At 39.8% G+C, this 15,785-nt stretch overlaps 1 protein-coding gene across 1 annotated transcript in view; it reads right to left on the bottom strand.

Annotated features, from left to right (window-relative positions):
• Positions 1–1,658: 1,658 nt before the first annotated feature.
• Ppp1cb (protein phosphatase 1 catalytic subunit beta) overlaps positions 1,659–15,785 on the bottom strand; it is a 35,470-nt gene continuing 21,343 nt past the window's right edge. The window contains exons 3-8 of the mRNA XM_076558955.1: positions 13,885–14,115; positions 11,509–11,613; positions 9,401–9,472; positions 8,471–8,622; positions 6,910–7,044; positions 1,659–3,447 (exon numbers count right to left, since the gene is read on the bottom strand). Coding sequence (XP_076415070.1) covers positions 3,343–3,447; positions 6,910–7,044; positions 8,471–8,622; positions 9,401–9,472; positions 11,509–11,613; positions 13,885–14,115 — 800 coding nt within the window. The 3' untranslated portion in view covers positions 1,659–3,342. The remainder of the gene's footprint in view (positions 3,448–6,909; positions 7,045–8,470; positions 8,623–9,400; positions 9,473–11,508; positions 11,614–13,884; positions 14,116–15,785) is intronic.

The raw sequence follows: 15,785 nt of genomic DNA, 5'->3' as shown, positions 1-15,785 counted from the left end.
GAAACTTGTTTTGCTGTCTGTGACTTTTTTGAGGTAGTGTCTTGATGTATGGCCCAGGCTGGGCTCAAATGGCAACCCCCCTGCCACAGACTGTGGTCACTATGCTGGGAGTGGGACAGTGGGGCTCACAATAAGACTTCAGGCAAGGACCGGAGGGATGATCCAGTGGTTAAGAGCACTTGCTGCTTCTGCAGGGGATCCAGGTTCCCAGCACCTATGGTGGCTCACCACCACCCCAAACTCCAGTTTCAGGGGATCCAACACCTTCTTTTGACTTCTACAGGCACCAGACACCCATGTGGTGCACATACACACACATAGGCAAAACACTCATACACATTAAATCTTACAAACAAAACAAAACCACAAAACCTCTGAAGCAGCAAGCAGTTTAATTTGCTACGCTGAGGAGGTTCCTGAGTTCTATCAGAGATGAAGTTTCTGGGGCACCTACGGTGGCTAGCAGTTATCAGCAGGTTACACACTTAACATAGATGTTTTAGCCCAGCCTGGGCCACGCCTACAGTCTCAGCACTCAGGAAGCTAAGGCAGGAGCACTGGAGCTCGAGGCCAACCTGGACTTGAATCTGTCTCAAAACAAACAGCAACCACAGTGACAACCTCCCAATCAAAATACTCATTGTGTTTGCTCAGCACTTAAACAAAAAATCCACTGGGCGGTGGTGGCGCACACCTTTAATCCCAGCACTCGAGAGGCAGAAGCAAGTGGATCTTGTGAGTTTGAGGCCAGCCTGGTCTACAAAGCGAATTCCAGGACAGTCAGGGCTGTTACATTTAGAAACCCTGTCCTCCAAAAACAAAACAAAACAAACAAATAAAAATCATTTAAACATTTTCTTTTTATATGTATAGGAGTTTTGCCTACATGTATGTCTATGCACCCACCACATGTGTGCCTGGTGCCCAGAGGGCACAAGGCAGCAGATCCCCTTGGCCTGGCACTATAGATAGCTATGAACAACCTTCTGAGTACTGGGAATTGAACCCAGGTCCTCTGCAATCCCTTGTAACTTTTCATCTAGTGATCAGACTTTGTAATCCTCCCACCCCCAGGACAGGTCTTAATATGTAAACTAGGCTTCAAATTCATAGGTATTCCTGTCTGCACCGCAATCCTGGGATTTAAGGCAGCCTGTATTGTATTTGTCTTTGTGATTTTTGCCAGTAAACTAGCATAATAATCTGTGATAGTTACAGGTGTTCAGCTGTGATATTACGGTTTAGGAGCATATCATATACTGAATATTTGTCCATAAGAAGCTGTAAAGTAGTTTTAAAAGGTCTGAATGATTTTTCAATATAGTAAATGTCCATTCTTTAACAACCAATACTAAATTGCTTACTTTTCTTTAGTTTTAATTTGAAAGAATGTTTATAAAAATCCAGTCTATAAGATACAGATTAATATGGATTAACATTGAGATTAAGTCTCATTTTCTTGAGCTACCTTAAATATTGACTACTGAGAGAGAACATCTTAAATCCTATTAGCAACTGTTTGACTTATACTCCAGTGAAGTTATCAGATCATATTTGATAAAGGCATGTGTGACCTAATGGAACATGGCTACAACTATGTCAATGTGTGCTTACATGTCTCACTGTAGAAACAAACAACACAGAATAATCACTCAGACTTTGTATCAATTAGACAACTTTTACTAAATGAGAAAACTACATTTAAAATGTGCTTTAAAACAAAATGGAATTAGAAAAAAAAGATGTATGCATTTTAAAGAACTTTTGCACTGTGCTGAAAATCAAATGTTTCTTGCAGTCATACAATGCGCCAATCCATAAAATGTTAACAGAGTTCTCAATTTAACATTTTCAAAGACAATATAAGGTTTCACATCTATGGTAACACATAAGAAGGGCATTATATAAATATTATGTCCATCCCTATGAAGCTTACAAATTTGACAATGTTCAATAAAAAGACTTTAGAATCACATCCAATAGTGTCACATCCGAAGAACCACAGATCTGTGCCTGTTGTTAAGTCCTCCTAAAATCTGTGTTGACTTTGCTACTCCTTGACATTTGCTAATGCTAACCCTTAAAAAAAGAGAACAGGAAAAGAAATGCTGCAATAAACTCTTGATCATGGACAGAAATTATTGCTACTATACTTCACTACAAAGCATGTCTATACATATTATGACCTTTGATTATGAAAAGGCAGAGTAAAAATCTTTAGTGACAAAGCCTTACAGTCGAGAACCACATTCACATGGCAATTATTAGACAGTGAAGCACCCGATGCTCAGAGCTGACAATGTCCCACTGACCGGCATTCATTTAAATACACCCTTCACATAGAAAGGGAAAGAAGAGCGCCAGCTTTCCAAGGCTTGTCAAAAAAGGACTCTCCTGTTGTGTGGATCTAAAAACAAACAAACAAACAACAACAAAACCCCAAAAACAAAACCAATGCAGGAGAGGGCAATACCAGAAGTTAAGCATGCCAAAAGGTGTTTCGTGCGAATTAAAACCTAAAGCCAAGGTACCACATAATCACATCACCAACTAATTTTGGGTATTACTATATGAGCCTTATCTTAAATGAAATGCTACTGCACAATAGAGCATCAATAAATTAAAAATTAGAGTGCACAAATCCAAATCAGTGGCAATTTTGAAAAAAGCGAAATATTCATTATCAGCTGCAAAGTTTGCCCAGTCAAACTGTTTGATTAAAATCATTGGATCAGATAGTTTGCATATTTTTAAAACCTATCAACCTCTAAAATTCCTTTTTGCTATTATGAGGCATAAGTTTTCTTAGTAAGATCAAACAGTTACTTAAGTAGGTAAGTGAAGGAAAATAATAGTTGGTGAATGTCTTTAAAGCTCTTCCCATATTTCACTTTTTAAAATGTTTAGGGAAAAACAGGAAAAGTTGCCATTATTCTAGCAAAAACAAACAAAACAAAACAAGCCCCAAACACTCACACCGAGCAACACTAAGCCCCCGACACAGCTGGAACACCATGCTTTCATCTGGGTGACTACCACAGCTAGTTGAACTGGGATGCTTTTCCACTTGAAAAATTGTGATACCAGAAGATACAACTTTAATGGATACTCGTGAATTTGGATTTAACTTTGTTGAATATTATAACAGAGTATACTTATTACAATACAGTGTAGCACATCTTTCTATTAGAAAACAATTTAAGATCCTTTACCCGTCTCCTTAAGTTAAAGGTGTGACATCATAAAGGGCGTCGAATGGCTGGATGGTTTTACAGTGCACACTTATATATTATGAAGTATGTCCTTAACAAATCTGATGGTTTCTTTACAGAATTCCTTTCTTCACCTTTTCTTCGGTGGATTAGCTGTTCGAGGTGGAGTGACAGGACGTCCAGAATTCAGTCCACCATACTGGTACTTAGCTTTCTTTTCAGATGGTTTCAATATCTTGAAATAAATAATCAGCAATATTATTCTTCAATAAATGGCATCAATTGTTAAAGTCCAATGAAAATATAGAAATAGCTCGGCAACATTCCACAAACATTTATGAGATTTAAGTTTGTCAGAGCAGCTCAGTTAGTGCTCAGCATGGAAAAGTGCCTGGGTCCCACCTCCAGCACCACCCTTAGGAACACTTCCTAGTTATCATTCCCTTTGTAATTTAGTAAGCAAAGCTTCGGTACAGTCTCAGTAGCTGCTGAGCGTTAAATTTTAAGTTAAAATTTTCGTCTTCAGTTCACCTCATTAGAGAGGAAAAAACACTGGTCTGAGTCAAAACCCCTAGGTTTTCTGAAACAGGTTGTCCGTGCAGTAGACCGGCCTCAAACTCATGGCAATCCTTCTGCCTCAGCGTCTTGAGCACTGAGATTATAGGCATCAGCTATCACGCACAACTTCGATTATTTCTCATTTACATGTAGGTATTACTCTGATATTTTTATGGTTATTTTCCATATCATAAAGTTTAACTGCTTACAGTGCACAAGTGTTTAGGATGCTTATTTATTTAATACACTGTATGTTTACTACAATGATCTGATTTTAGTAGTTTTTGTTCAACCCTAAAAGAAACTTTGTTCTTAGTCACTTCATATTCCAGTTCTCCATCTCCCCATAAGCATCTGCAATCGCTTACCTATATTATGTCTTTATATACTTGCCTATTCTAGATTATTCCATATAAATGGCATCAAATAACACATGGTCTTTTGTGAATGGCTTCTCCATGTAAGATTTCGAAGCTCTTCCATGCTGTACTACCTATCAGTACCTTTAGTCCTTTCTATTACTAAATTAGACTCTATTGTATGGACAGATAGCACATTTTATTTATCCATTCTTCAGCTGGGCTCTGGGGTTGTTCCCACTTGTAGCTCTTATAAATAATGCTACAAGATTCGTGTGCCCTGATTTTGCTCAGTCATCTGATAACACCATGTCTAACTTTTAATGAATTGCCACTGCGTTCCTAGGGCAGCTGTAGCCATCTGCATTTTCACCATGAATGAATGAAGGTTTGTTTTTGTTTTTTTTTTCCTAGACAGGGTTTCTCTGTGTAGTTTTGCACCTTTCCTGGATCTCGCTCTGTAGACCAGGCTGGCCTCGAACTTACAAAGATCTGCCTGCCTCTGCCTCCCAAGAGCTGAGATTACAGGCGTGCGCCACCACCACCTGGTGAATGAATTAAGTTTTAAAGTGCTCCATGTCTTTATAAACATTTTGTTTCTTAAAGACAGGGTCTCACTATGTTGTCCTGGCTGGCCTTGAACTCAAAGACAAGTGCCTGTCTCTGTTTCCTGAGTACTAGGATTAAATGTATATGAAACCATGCCCTGAATAAACACCTGTTACTTTTATTACACTCATTACAGGGGCATAGCATAAATAGAGCATTACCTGTTAGAAACAGAAAATGTCATCGTTTTACAAGACCAAATATGGAAAAGATTTATGTAGTGTTTCTTAAAACCACTCTGCATACTAGAGTATATCAGTTAAAGAAATACATTAATCTAACTCCTCTATGACAACTGCTGAGGGACAAGACCTGGTTAGAACCCTTAAAATACAGTGAAGACACCAGCCACTTAGCTTTCAGTTGTAGTTGACAGATGTGGTAGTTTGACTGTAACTGGCCCCCATAATCTGATAGGGAGTGGCACTATTAGGTGTGGCTTTGTTGTAGTGGTATGGCCTTGTTAGAGCAAGTGTGTCACTATGGGGGTGGGCTCTGAGGTTTCTTATGCTCAGGATACCTCCCAGTGTGTCTGTCAATTTCCTGTTGCCTGCAAGACATAGGACTCTCAGCTATTACTCCAGCACCATGTCTGCCGGCACACCGCCATGCTCCCTGCCATGATGATAATGGACTGAACCTCTGGAAACTGTAAATGAGCCACCCCAATTAAATGTTTTTTTCTTTGTAAGAGTTGCCATGGTCATGGTGTCTCTTCACAGCAATAAAAACTCTAAAACAGGAGCCCTGCTACACTTAGAAACAGAGTTAGTTCTACAGACCAGTGGATTTCAGTCAATTAGTTTAATCCAAGAACTGAATTAATATTAGAGTAAAAACATTCAGAAAAAGGTTTCTGGATTGAACGTGTATGGACATTTTTGGTCCTTCTCTAAACAACATGATTTTTACTTACACAGTATATACACTGTACTTGGTATTATAAACAATTTAGAGGTTATTTAAGCCATACAGAAGGAAGGGTATATATCACTTATATACGAACGTAATACCATTTTATACAAGGAATTTATGCGTCCTCAGATGTTGGTAATGAGAGTTCTGAACGCAACATGTCAAGATCATGAAATCACCTTTCTGGCAGTAAGCTCCTTCAGTCAGTGAGTAACAAGTTTGTACAAGCAGCACAACAAAGCTAGACCTTTTTAACCTGCGTGTTTCTATAAGGGAACGTAAGATTCCTAGAAATTTTCCTTCGTAGCTAAGCACTTCATTTTCATCTAAATTAGTAATTCTTTCTTCCTCAATACCTATCTCATGTACTCATCTTGCAAAAGAAAACAAAACCCTCATCTGTCCACTGCCTTCCTTCTTTGCTGTGTGGGAGAATGCACACATGTGAGGAAGGTCAGCCAGGGTTGGGAGTCTTCCTCAGCTGCTTTTCCACTCTTTCGATGAGGAGTGGTCAATGCACCTGCAGCTCCTGAACTGGCTACCGTGCTGGCCAGCACACGCCTGCTGTCTCCCCCTCCTCCGACTGAAATGACAGGCCCATGCCCTGCTCTAGGAGTCCAAACTAAGGTAAAGATACTCGTGTTTATATTTAGTCAGCTTCCCAGCCTGCCACCCACATCCTTCTGGTAGGTTCACACAAGAATTAACAACTGAAACATTTGGAAGAAGCATGGTGCAGCCTGAACTTTTCTAAAACCATCTCTGGTTACAGACCCAAAGCTAGGAAGTTCATGACCCAAACCAGAAAGTTTTCATCAGTCTGAATGGTAATCACATTTTTCTTTGTGTGTATTTTTTTTGCGGTGTGTGTGTGTGTGTGTGTGTGTGTGTGTGTGTGTGTGTGTGTGTGTGACCTCCACTGATGTATTTGGAGATTGAACCAAAGGCCTGAACATAAGAAGGCATTTTACCACTGAACTATAGCTCTAGCCCTGGAGGGTAATAAATTCTGAATTAAAATCAACACATTGCTCAGAGAGATTATTTAAAAAGAAAAATGACTCTGACAATAGTTTTAATGAATGTCTAGTCATTAAAAAAATCTACCAAGCCAGGCAGGGCACTATATGCCTATTATCCCGATATTCAGGAGGGAGAGGCAGGAAGACAAGGTCAGGGTCTGTCTGTCTGGGCTATACAGGGAGATCCTGTCTCAAAAAAACCAGAAAGACAGACATTTTTATTTCATGTCTTACCTGAAATGAACACATCAAAGTCTCATCCACACTCATCATACCACCAGCATTGTCAAACTCGCCACAGTAATTTGGGGCAGAAAATAAGGTTACCAATTGTCGTTTAGCAAAAAATTCATATCCATCTTCCACCACCTGTCAAAGGAGATAAAAACAAACCTCATTGATAGGTAATTCTTAACCATCTATGCTAATGAAAATTAATGAAGCAAAGGCCAAACAGCCAATCTTCCTTCAGTCAGGTGCCAAGACCCTGGCTTTCCTCCCAAATATAGCAAGAAAAGAAAAGAAAATGACTCTTCCCATTTGCACATACTCCCCCCAGACACACACAACTTTCTTTTTTAAACCCACAAACCAAACCAACAAGAGAGGCCAAAGGGGCTGAGGCAATGGCTCAGTGGCTGAGAGCACCTGTTCTCTTTCAGAGGACTTGAATTCAGCTCCCAAACACCCACACCGCTAGTTCCAGGGGGTCTGACACCCTTTCCTGACCTGTCAGGCACTAGGCATGCGTGTGGTGCAAGTACACACATTCAAGCAAAATACTCACACATAGAAAATTAAATACACACTTTAAACTATTTTCAGAATGCCTTCCAGCCAATGTATTACAAACCAATTATGTTTTACAGATCATAAGCACTGAGTATGTATTACTGAGAACAGTGGATACTCTTTTTACAGTATCAATGACTTGATAATAGCTAAAATAATGAACAATGTATTATTATTAACCAGTTTATAGACACATTCCACAACTGTCTCAAAAAGTGTCTCATAGCACAGTTTATCATTGTCAAATAACAATACCCCCACATTTTGGTAACAAGACTATGTGAGACTAGATGCTGGCCTCCTCACCTACTCTTTTCCCTATACAAACCATATTATCTTTTCAATTTTTAATTAATTATTCTATTTTTATGTGTATGGGTGTTTTGCCTTCATGTATGTCTGCACACCATCTGTATGCCTGCTGCCGTTGAGGCCAGGTGTCTGATCCCGTGGGACTGGAATTTCAGACAGTTGTGAGCCACCATGTGAGTGATGGGAATCAGACCCAGGTCCTCTGGAAGAAGAGCCAGTGCTCTTAATTCCTGAGCCACCTCTTCAACCCCCATACTACCTTTCTCATCTATCAGTTCTTACATTTGAAAGCTTGATCCTCAGAAGGTGGAAGTGCTGGGAATATTGGGTGTGGCCTTGTTGGAGGAGGTGTGTCACTGGGGGTTCTGAGGTCTCAAAAGCCCAAGCAGTCCCAGCCATCACTCTCTCTGCCTTGTGGTTGTTGCCTCAGGACAGAAGCTCTCAGCTACTGCTCCAGCACCATGCCTGCCCGCCAGCCACCACACTCCATGCTATGACGTTCACGGACTCTAGCCCCCCGAAACTGTGAGCCCAAAATTAAATGCTTTCTTTTATAAGTTGCCTTGGTCATGGTGTCTCTTCACAGCAACAGAACAGTAACTAAGACACATGGGTGGATGGGGGTTATCTATCTATGAATGAAAATGTGTCAAATTAACAATAAAATATGAAGAGTCTTAATATTGCCTACCTGATGAGCTCGACAAATCAAGTCTAAATCATGACGATTCAGAAATTTACTGACTACATCAGCTCCAAAAGTAAAAGACACACCACGATCATTTTCTCCCCAGCCTTGTACATCCTTATCTGGATCAGACCACAGTAAATCACACAGCAAACCTTTAGAAAACAGAAAAAAAAAAAAAACAAAAACAAAAACAAAAAAAACAATGAAATTGAAGAAAGCATGTATATCTTTCTCCCGCCTTCTTACACTTTAACCATTCTTTGTTAAAGCAGCCACACTAACAGAACCTTTCCTGACGTCCTAAGGCAGCACTTCTGATGATTTCTGTACAAGTGAAATGGTGTGTGGTACACCCAAGCATAGTAACTGGAATCTCTGTTTAGTTTCTTGCTATCATTCCCTGAACAGTCAGCTTATCACTTCCTTATACCTATATACCACTGAGCACTAGCCTCGAGTTATTTTATTTATTTATCATTAACCATCACATTAACACCTTTAAGTAAGACTTTCTATCTGGCAGACAGGGCTAGCTTTTCCTGTCATGTTTTTCCTTCAGGACTGACTGACCTGATCACTTTGAATTCTTTGTTTTTCCACTTTACAGCCTGCTTTTCTAATCTTTACAGTATTAAAAATATGGTGAAGAACAAAATCAGATCCTTATTCTGAGAAATACCTGAACCTAGGAAAAGATCTATGAACTATATTATATTTCTGGAGGCTGAACAGAAAGTCAAATACCAAAATAAACATTTTCAGTATCTCAGAAACTTTCCATTAAAATATCCTAGAAACAGAAACTTACTATCAAATGTTAACTGGTTTCAGAGATGATAACTTTCTGAATGACTTTCACTAAATACAATTAGGTTCAATCATGCCAACATTTTACACAAAGCAATTAACTAAACTTCTGTATATACTTACCTGTATCAGGGACATCAGTGGGTCTCATAATTCTCCGAATCTGTTCCATAGATTGTAGGTCTGGTGACAGTCCTATAAATAAAAGGAGAAAGATTTGATATCTAGCAGAACACTATAATAATGTTGTCTTTTTATCCTTCTACCAAGGAAATAAATTGTTCTACTTCAAAGAGACACCAAGGAGGATCTCCACTCTCTACTTTCCTTCATAAGAACATACTTGGTTGCAACCTTTCCTATGACTTTTGTACTTTCATGACCATCAAATCTTAAATCATTTTTACTTTCAAGTTAAAACACCTCTTTTGGTCCCCTAAGAACTTTTCCCCCATATCCTACCTCAACATGCTCATTATCTGCAAAAATGTGTAGTAAACTATTAATCAGAAAGATAAACAAGAAAAACCACAAGAATATACTCAGAAGTCTTTAAAGCAGAACATAAATATAAGCTATTATTTCTCTAGGAAGTAATTCAACTATCACCACAAGGAATGAAGTCAAACACACATTCCAAACTGCCATGCTCCTGTCTCAGCTACACTAATGCCCAAGAACAACTCCTTAAATGTTAGTCTATGGAACACAGCATTTCAACTACTACAGTGAATGGCGATGTCAGAACAAACCACTCCCCAGCTCAGGCCTACCCACTCGTCTCTTTAGCATTTTCCACTTTAAAGCGTCCCATAAGATACTCCCATGGATGACACTGAGCAACCAACTTTTTACATTAGTTCATTACATTTCTTCCCTATAGGCAAACCCAATGTTGTTAATAAATTGTTCGATACATGTGTGTGCACGCACGTTTTTTATGTGCAGAAGGTGCCACAGAAGCAATCCACATGTTTGTTGTTGTTGCTGTGTTTATTCCAAGACAGGTTCTCACTGGGAAGCCCTGGCTGACATGGAACTTGGTACATACATCAGGATGGCCCTGAACTCACAGAGATACGCCTGCCTCTGAGCATGTCTTGCCTCTGCCTTGTTTAAAAGAAGATACCTCACTAGCCTGGAGCTCACTGGTTAAACTAGGCTGGCTTTTCACATGGGTTCTAAGGGCTGAATTTAAGTCAGGTTTAATTTAATCAGGCTTTCATGGCAAGCATTTTACCAAATATACCATCCTCCTCCCTAACTTGTGAAAAACTTGTGTGTGAATGTAGTATCATAGAAAACTGTACTACATATTCCCAAGTGAGTTCTGATGTATGTGATCTTCCAAAAACTTCATCTGCAATGAACTATACCATTCATGATTACACATCGGGGTGTTTCAGAAAAATTAGTCCTGGCCATTCATTCAGAGCATGAATCAGAAACATAGCTCCTCTGAGTGAGACACCAAAAGGCACTGAGGTGAAGCTGGGTGCTGAGGCTGGAGAGCTGAAAACTTCTGATAGGAATTCTAATCTCCATATTCTCATGGCCTCATTTCCTAATGTGTACTTATGCTGACATACTGCGCAACACTTAGAAGTCACACGAATAGTAAATTAGGTTGTGTTTAGAGTTTGATAAAAGGTACTTAATACAGACAGAAAGATAATTAGCCTCTCATTTTTACTGATGGCAGAGTACCTTTTTATTAAAAATTGAGACACGGGCTAGATCTTCAGCACCACAAAAAAAAAAAATTATCCAACCAGCTGACCAGGCCTAAACTGAGGCAAAGTGAAAGTACTTCTTAAAACCAACTAGTTTTCTTTTCTCCAGATAGTATACATGGCCCAAGATGGCCTTGAAATCCTTCTGCATCAGAGCCTCTGAATCCTGGGATTACAGGCGGGTACAGACCACTCTCAGGCCAATACTTTTATATGAGGAATTCTTTATAAGGACCAATGTTAATTTTCATTTTTAATAATCACACATTTCCAATTACTGAAGGAGGTCTTAGGCATGCTTAAAGCAGTTTTTGTTTATTGGTAGCATGACTTCACTTTAATTGGAGACAGTCTTCCTATGCAGCCCTGCCCCTGGCTGGCCTGGCATCTGCTGGTCTGGCTGGCTTTGAACTACTGTGCACCTCCTGCCACCCTCCCATTTCCCACGGCACTTGAATTATTATAGGTCCCTTCTACATAGCAAATTTGTTACTCTACCTCCATGACAACAGAAGATTTTCTCATCCACAATGGCAGCTATAGGCAGACAGTTAAAACAATCAGTGAATGTCTTCCACAATTTAATATTAAATCTTCGTTTACCTACAAAAATAAAAAAACATAGGGAATTAAAGAATCAATAACTGTTCTTATTAGTTATCTCAAAGACAGAATGATTGTTTTATTTTTTTAAAGGATTTATTTATTTATTATGTATACAGTGTTCTGTCTGCACATATCCCTGCAGGCCAGAAGAGGGCGCCAGATCTCATTACAGATAGTTGTGAGCCACCATGTGGTTGCTGGGAATTGAACTCAGGACCTTTGGAAGAGCAGTTGGTGTTCTTAACCTCCGAGCCACCTCTCCAACCAGAATGATTGTTTAAATTTTCTGTCTTAACAAAGCACATTTTTCTTCTGTAAGTGAATAAGCTATGTTCAGTTTCATGTGCTAGAGATGTAAGTTCATGCTTCAGTACTTGTCCAGCATGCAGGTTTATCCCTGTACTTCATTTTCCTCTTATGTTTCTAAGAGGGCAATAAAATAAACATTCAACACCATCTGTAGAGTTGCAAAGACTTCAAAGACTACACTGTTAAGTGAAACAACTACATCAAACGACTATCGTATAACATTACTATAATACAGTATTTCTGAAATTGTCCAATAGGGTATTAGCTATTTCTCCCCATTCAGTATATTTACCTAGCCAAGTAAGTAGACAAACGTGAAAGTGGTCCTCTGGAGCTGGTCCACGTTAACCTGACGCATTGAGTAATGAGGTATAAACCCACTGCCAGGAAAGGAGCACTTCCAAGTGCCTAAGTGGTGTTCACTTTAGAGCAAATTACAACTTGGCACTAGAGCAAGTGAAAAGACGCAAGGCTATAATTTTCCTGTGGCCCAGCTACAACAAAGACAACTTCAACTAAGGGTTACCTGATTTTCATGATTTGGCATTAAGTTCAACTACCAAGCCAAAGAAGGGATGAAAGTCACAGCTATTAATTTCCTGTTTTTATGTCCAAGCCTACCCTTTAATGAATAAGTGTAACTTATAGACTGTTTACAAGCTGTTTTCCCACACGCCGTTCCATCTGACGTCATTTCTGCCCTAAAGGACATTCATATCTCACTTCACCTTCTAAGAACATGCCAATATACCCCAACTTCTGTTGTAGCTTAGAAAGATGCCTGTAGTTTGATGTACTTCAACTTACTTTCCTCTGTACAAGTCTGACAATTCAGATCACAAAAATGTAGAAATCAAATATAGAATCATTACCATTATAACATAAATTCTGTTTTTATCTGTTTAAGAGCAACTTGCCCTGAGTATCGCCACATTCCAGTGTCTGAAGTGACTGGCATATATAACACATTCACAAACATTTGTTATATTGCAGAAATCAATGGACTATGAGTTTGATGATGACTCTACCATATTTAAGAAAGGAAAAGAGAAAAAGTAGATTCAAACCAACAATTTAGCCATCAAAAATAAATTTAATTAGAAAACTACTATTCAATCTAATGAAACTGAAAATCAAATCCACACGTAGCTAACGACACTGAAAAGACTTCTACACAGCAGCCCATCAGACTTCCTGATTAAAAACCAAGAGCACAATGTAACAAAGGTAACCCTGAGGACTCAGTAACCTAGCTCTCTAGCTACATAAGCAAATTAACATTTTAATAATGAATTTTGACTTTCATTTAGCATTTTATTTATGTTATGATGTGCCTGCTTGTTTCTGTATATGAACCACATGCATGAAGTGACTGCCAAAGCCATGAAGAGAACAGGATCCCCCAAAACTGGAGTTAAAGACAGAGTTTGTAAGCCTCTTCGTGTGGGTGTGGCGAACCAAACTTGAACCCTCTGGAAGAGCAGCAGGGCTCCTAACTGCTGAGACCTAGGTACCAAGAACCAACTGCAAGCTGTCCTCTGATCTCCAAATGTGTGTCATGACACCGTGCATGTAGTATGCCTGTGCACATGCTTGCACACACGCACACACACGAGTGAACAAATGAATGTAAAAAGCAAACCTTCCTAACGGCAGGAAAGCAGAAGCCACTGCCTGCAGTAACCCATGCTTGTTTCACTTGGGTGTCTTACCAGGTAAACTAATAAGAAGACCTCCTTCAGCCAACTAAGCTGCGGCCGATCTGAAACATGACCAAGGAGATCCCAAGAAAGCAACTTAATGTGTTTCCTAGCTTTAGGCTCTTTCTGGACCTTTGTCCAAGACCATATTAAAAAATATCTAAATGAAACCATCCAGCTCCCCTGAACTGAAGAGATTCACTTGAACTGTAAAAGCACGTGGAAACTAACCACACTCTAAGCTTTGAGTCCCACTTACACTCATCGTAGAATCCATAAATGCGATTGATGCTGGCACACTCGTGGTTCCCTCTTAGGAGAAAGAAGTTTTCTGGGTATTTGATTTTATAAGCCAACAGCAAACAGATGGTTTCCAAAGACTGTTTTCCTCTGTCCACATAATCGCCTAAGAAAAGATAGTTGGCTTCTGGTGGAAAACCTCCATATTCAAATAGTCTCAGTAAATCTGTATATTGTCCGTGAATATCTCCTAAAAACAAGTCAGGGTAGAGAAATGGATTAGTTTTATGCAGCTTCTATGACAGGAACTTTGTATGCTTCCTTCCCCTTAAAGCACAGGTCAGTATCTAGACTTGAGCTAACACACAGAACACTATAAAAGTGAGGGCAGTCCCTGCTAGGGCTCATGACGGACCACGGTGACTTCTGTCAGACTTGCAGCCTCTCTCCTCTCAAGCTTGCTGATGAAGCTGCTGTCTTAAACAGAGCGGAAACTTTGGCCAGTGGTTCATTCGGTTGGAATAAAAGCCCATAGTCCAGCAGCCTGCACAGAACTGAATCCTTCCACAGTGCAGCCTGCAGATGACCAAGGCCCAGAGCACACTTGGATTGGAGTGTCATCAGAGACTCAGAACCTGGAGATCTAGCAAAGCTGAGTCTGAATTCCTATCCTATAGAAACTGAGATGAAAAAGTATTTTTTGTGGCTCTACAATACAAAAATTTCAGGCAATTTTTTATAAAATAATTGGCAGTTAGTCTTATTAGCTGGTAGCTGAACTTAAATCATATTGTTATATCAAATATCAAGAACTAAAACACAAATAACTTCCATTATCTTCCAGTTATTGCTGTATTAAATAAAATTTGAATGGGGTACTTGTATGAAATATAATCACTGACTTAAATGGTTTAACTTATAAGGTTCCCACAGTGCAAAAGCACTGTGTAGTCAGGAGACTGTAGTTTGGATTCTGGATTTTTTGTCAAGCTAGTGGAATATGGTACAACACTTGGGAGATACTAGGTGGCAGCAGCAAGCTGTAACCATCCATCAGTCCCACTGATCGTGACAGTAAACAACTGATGCTTTACAGTGTAATGTATCAAACCACAGTGTTCGGCATTCAGTGTTTTAAATGTATTCTGGGCTTATGATATTTTCAACTTAATGTTTACTGGGATAGAACCCTATCATAAATCCAGGAGGATCTGTACTTCAAATAATTTTTAGATCATCTACAAATAACTAAATTACTTTATTTATAAATCACAAGAGACTGAACATTTCCAGAAAAGTTTCAAACTACTGGTTTTTGATGTAAAGTGATAATCTAAGCTAATTAATCAACAAACATTTACTTTGCTACTATTTATCTGCTGGATACTGCACAAAGTACCACACACAATAAAACCCCACAGAGAGAGAGAATACAAAGTACTTCAGAAGTACACTGAATCTGTAGGACCCTGAACCTCACCGTGACTCTTCAATACCTTCTGAAACAAGGCCCTCCAAGTGGGGACAAGTGTGGGCCATCACTGGGGCGACTCGAGGCCTGGACACCAGGGACCCTCGCCCAAGCGGTTCCAGTCCAAGGAGAACCCGGTCACCCACCTCTCCCAACTCAACATACATAATGACTACCCTACTACAGTCCCTGGTGACGTCTCCCCAAACGCAGTCACCAGTCAGGAGCTGGTGCCCAGAGCTGCCTCTCTGGCACTATCCTACGAGTCTGATCCCTGAGGCCGCCAGGCTGCTGAGGCTGGGAAATACCCCCAGCCCCTACTTAACCCCAACCCCAGTTAGGGACAACATGGAATTCTGAACGCTAATGGCCAATTACCCCCTCCCCATGCGCCTTGTTTCCAACAAAAAGACCAGTAACCCCTAGAAAGCAATGAGTTCCTCCTCCAA

Source organism: Peromyscus maniculatus, chromosome 22 (genome assembly GCF_049852395.1).
Source record: "Peromyscus maniculatus bairdii isolate BWxNUB_F1_BW_parent chromosome 22, HU_Pman_BW_mat_3.1, whole genome shotgun sequence".
In the NCBI taxonomy this organism is placed as follows: domain Eukaryota; kingdom Metazoa; phylum Chordata; class Mammalia; order Rodentia; family Cricetidae; genus Peromyscus; species Peromyscus maniculatus.
The sequence above is the reverse complement of the archived record's forward strand: the minus strand, read 5'-3'. Positions and strand labels throughout refer to the sequence as shown.